The 5,000-nt window shown below is 38.9% G+C and overlaps 1 protein-coding gene across 1 annotated transcript in view; it reads left to right on the top strand.

Moving 5' to 3' along the window:
• The first annotated feature begins 2,904 nt into the window (after positions 1-2,904).
• Positions 2,905-5,000, top strand: part of LOC115215836 (transcription activator MSS11) — a 68,864-nt gene continuing 66,768 nt past the window's right edge. The window contains exon 1 of the mRNA XM_036505698.1: positions 2,905-3,092. Coding sequence (XP_036361591.1) covers positions 2,905-3,092 — 188 coding nt within the window. The remainder of the gene's footprint in view (positions 3,093-5,000) is intronic.

Below are 5,000 nucleotides of genomic sequence, written 5' to 3'. Positions count from 1 at the left end.
TACTTTATTGAACCACTACATAAGAACATTAAGGTTAAACATAAAAATATAGAACAAAACAGCGTACATGAATGAGTAATACAATACAATAGGTACAATCATTATAAGAGGATATAAATAAATAAAAATGGATATAAATATAAATATACACTATATCTTACAGCTGTTTCGGCCATAGGGTTGAATTTGCAACCCCTATCTTAATTTGTGCATATATATATATATATATATATATATATATGTGTGTGGTGTGTGTGTGTGTGTGTGTGTGTGTGGTGTGTGTGTGTGTGTGTGTGTATGTTTGTCCGCCCCACTGCTATTGCCTGGCAACCGATGTTGGTGTGTTTGCATCCCTGTAACTTAGCTGTTCGGCAGAAGTAACCGATAGAATAAGCACCAGGCTTACAGGGAATAAGTCCAGGTGGTCGATTTCTTCAATTAAAGGGTGGTGCTTCAGCATGGCCACCGTCAAATGACTGAAACAAGTAAAAGAAGAAAAAAATACCAGAAGAACGTTCCGAACCACTAAACCAAGAAGGCTCTTTAAATAGGTACGATGTATTTTAAGTCTAAATAGTAATTCTGTTTATGTTTGTGTAACTGAGATATTTTGGTTGAGTATATAGTTATCAGTTTTACACTTCTTTCTATATTCTGTAACTGTCACAATATTGAGACATTACTCATGGCACCAGCACACAATTTATAGATACTTACATTTTTTATATTTTCCGTGCATTTTTCAGTTCCAGCTAGTCTCTATATATATATGAAGCTGAAGTTGTCTATGTATGGCAGGTTTGGTAGCCTTCAATTAACACTATCTCCTCCGAGACCCTGCGGCGCAAGTTGACCAAAATTGAGAGTATGATAGAAGAAGACTTGCTCTTCCTTCCGTAGAATAAAAAATTCAAATCGGACCATGTTAACACCAAAAATTATTTACATCAAAAAGGTGGGGTTTTTTTTCTATGAAAATCCCCATTTTTTACGATTTTTTGAGTGCTGTGTCGCCATTTTTCGGTGTATTTCAACCAGAAAAATGTTCACTTAAAGAGAATAACAAGCTACATATTTTTCAAAAATTCCAATTCTAAAGGGTCGAAACAAACCCGAGCAACGCCAGGCGATACTGCTAGTTGACTATAAATTTACCTTATTTATGTTTCTCTTTCCTCAATCATCTCCATTTTTACTTTATTTTACTTCGTCCCTAATCAAATTCTAATCAATCTGTAAACCCTTCACCCGAGCATCTAATAATAAACCGAAATGTTCACAGTCCGCTGAAATGAATTGGTTGACCCACTTTTAACATCTCAAATTGCATCGTTTTTTCTTTGATGAAATTATACTCATTTCACATAAATGTAAATTTAATGTACAAATTTGTAATTGAATTATTGAGTATTAATTGAAAAGGCTGTAAGAAGCCGAGATGACCAATATGTTCATACTAAGTAATTGTTAACTTCCTTATCTCCATTTTTTTTCTCTTCTTTTAACTGAATATAAACTATATGCTTAATATATACCAACTGTTTTCGGGGAATTTCATTCCCCAACAATGCTAAGTATTGAATCAATACTTCGCGAGGTTAACATATCCTCCAATTATATATATATATATATATATATATATATATATATATATATACGTATATGTTTATATGTTTATATATATATATATATATATATATTATATATATATATATATATATATATATATATATATATATATACGTATATGTTTATATGTATATATATATATAAATATGTATATATATATAATTTTAAGTTTTTAACTTTACAACGTATGTCTCTTCACACTTTAACATTTTTTATTTACAGATACAGATGACGGCACGCTAGCTAGGCCCCAAAACCCGCACGAGACAACACGTCATCCTGGCCTGCTCTCGGCTCAGCGGACATCACATCTTTGATGTTCTCGTCCAGGCCATGGTGGACACGCATTACAAATCCCATCCGCAAGATACCCATTACAAGTTCCATCCGACGGACAACGGTTTGTTAAGGCATTTATGCAGTTTGGTACAGAAGCTGAACTCTTGCCACACATTTCTGATGCTGCTGCCGATCCTACCGTATGGGGGCGTCGAGGGTGTGGCCCTGGACGTGGATCCCGAGGCTGAGGATGTAGACGAAGTTGAGTACATCTCTGTTGATGCCATCCTCGACGAGTCCAGCGGCCTGGGCCTAAACCTGCCAGTGCACTTGAAGTGCACAGCCCACACCTTCAACTTGGTAGCCAGCATAGATACCGACAAGGCTTTTGATAGCGTTTCGTTCAAGTCGGTCTACAGGAAGGCTAAGTTCAAGGCACAACGGTTGTGGAATCTGCAGAGCTGCAGCATGGTGGCGGCAGACAACATTCTGGACGCGTTGAAGAGGTGGCTGGTAGTCTCCAACTGTAGCAGATGGAACTCTACCTATGACACTGCTGTTGTCCTCCAGATCCTGCAAGAGAAGAATAGGGGAGCTATCAACAGGGTGACGACACAGCTGAAGCAGCAGACCTTCATTGATTCTGATGTCGGCTTTCTGACGGAGAACGCCCAGGTGATGCCTAATGTTGCCAAGGCCTTGGATAAAATCCGGCGGGAGAACCAGGCCCATCTCGGGAGCTCTCTGCCAACTGTGGCAGCTACAGTCATGAAGTTGAAGGAGACCATGTTCAGACATCTCTTCTACTGCAGTCCCCTGGTAGATGTGATACTGGCAGGCAGCACGAGAAGGTTTGGGCTTCTCCCAGAAGATATGGAGTACCAGCTGGCCGCTACCTTCCACCCCAAGTTTCACCTGTTCTGACTGGAGCTGTTTAATAACAGCCAGGTTAGCAGAGTAACGAACGCCATGGAGACCGCAGTAGAGACAGCCGTAATGGAGACCAATGAGGAGGGCAGCAGCACAACTAGCAATGAGGATGAGGAAGAGGATTTCTTCAGCAACATCACTCGGTTCCGGGAGAGCAGGAGCCACAGGTCACTGAAATCCAAGGTGCAGAACTTGGTGATGACCTGGCTGGAGGCCGTCTCGGAGGAGGTCCTGACGGAAGTCGCCCTTTTGGGGTGAGCAGGTCTTCATTGACCTGTTCACCAAGTATAACACCACCATCTCATCCAGTTCTGCAGTTGGGTGTCTATTCTCTTTAGGCAAAGATATTTTGAGGGCTAAGAGAACCACTCTGTCAGATGGTAACTCTTTGAGAGGCTGATGCATATGAAGGGCAACCAGCATCACATTCAGGTGATAGACACGGCCCAGCCAGAGTAGTACAACTTGATCATCAACTGAGCTTGGCATGATACCTGTGCTATGCTATACCTTTTCTCATTTGTTTTATACTTTTTGTACAATAAATAAAGTGTATTTAGACTGAAAAACTAATGTTTAATTTCATTTGTTCATTTAATTATCTGTCCACATCTTGATCATAATCTGATCTTGGCATGCTATACCTTTTTGGAAGGCTCAATGTCTAAGCTACAACATGAAAATTTCAGCTGCCTAGGTCTGTTTTTAAGGGGTTTTGAGCCAAAAAACAAAGAAACCGAAACTAAATTCATAGGATAAAACGTTAGTAATCAGATAGCATTATCTTCCGCTAATTTTTTTTTTCATCTCTTTGCGGTTTAGCGCTTGCGAAGCTAACATTTTGGTTAGCTGTGCCCACCACTACACACACACACACACACACACACACATATATATATAAAGACAGAATGCTTTATATATTGTGGTGATTGTTTCAGTCAAAATATAGTTTAGTAAATTGTAAAATTGATTTGTCGTAAACGTGTAGAAATATATGGAGTGGCATTGGAGTGGCACTGGTGAGGAAAGGAAGCCGAGGTATATAGTTTTGTAGGGAGAGAGAGAGAGAGAGAGAGAGAGAGAGCGAGAGAGAGTAATATTAGTGATATGAGACAGTAAGAAGGCAAATATGCCAGGGGAAAAGCTGGAGAATTATTTCCGCTGCCAACTCCTGCAAAATCATTATAAGGAAGGCGTCAGGTTACGACAGGCAATTTAGAGCAATATGTCTTACAGCCACACATTCAGACAGCATCTTTAAGTGAGATATTGCTACGATGATAGATCAATCGGGAAAGAGTTGACGCTCCAGGGACATAAGTAGACGGTTGGGGTAGAGAAGGCAACGCATGTACAAACATACAACCCACCCATACACACACACAGTATCATTTCTGATCACTGGAACGCATCGAGAGAGATAAAAAAACAAATAAACACTTATATAAGAGGTCGCCCCCAATACAACGAGCTTTGTTGGATGTTACAGCACGAACAGATCAGAGTTGACCTAATAACGAAAACATTTGCTTGAAATATTTTGGAACAAATGACAAAAACTATCTGAGTTGAAAACAATTTGAAAGGAAGCTGTCATTTTCCTTTGTCAACAAAATTAAAACATTTTTCTCGTAATTACGACAACTACGTTTTGTAATCTTTTCACAACTAATTATGACCTACAGCTTATTGGTGCGAAACTAATGCCTTCTGCCTGAATCCCTTGTCTTTTAATACAACCTTGTTATCTCTCTAATATATAAAACTGAGAATGTGTGTCTGTCTGTATGTTTCCCTAAAACTTGAGAACTACACAACCAATTTCATTCAAATTTTACACATGCCTTACTTAAGGTCCGGGGAGTGTCATCGGCGACCCCACAGCAATATCATATCTTCTCCACTATTTCAGTATTAGGTGTTAAAAGTGAAACAAAAACATCTCTCTATTGTAATGCAGACACTTTCACTTTAATACCGAAACTATTAAAGTGAAAGTATTATATAACAGGGATGAACCATTAACAGTGGTCATCCATTTTGCTAGAAGAAGATCCGCTATGGTCTTATATGCTACACCAGTGGTTTTTAATTCATATTAATCAAATTAATATTCAAGTTTTCACCCTTATTATGTGTGTGTGCGTATTAACAATTCGTAT

The sequence above is a fragment of the Octopus sinensis genome, linkage group LG9 (assembly GCF_006345805.1).
Source record: "Octopus sinensis linkage group LG9, ASM634580v1, whole genome shotgun sequence".
Lineage (NCBI taxonomy): Eukaryota > Metazoa > Mollusca > Cephalopoda > Octopoda > Octopodidae > Octopus > Octopus sinensis.
This window is presented reverse-complemented; position numbering and strand designations above follow the sequence as displayed.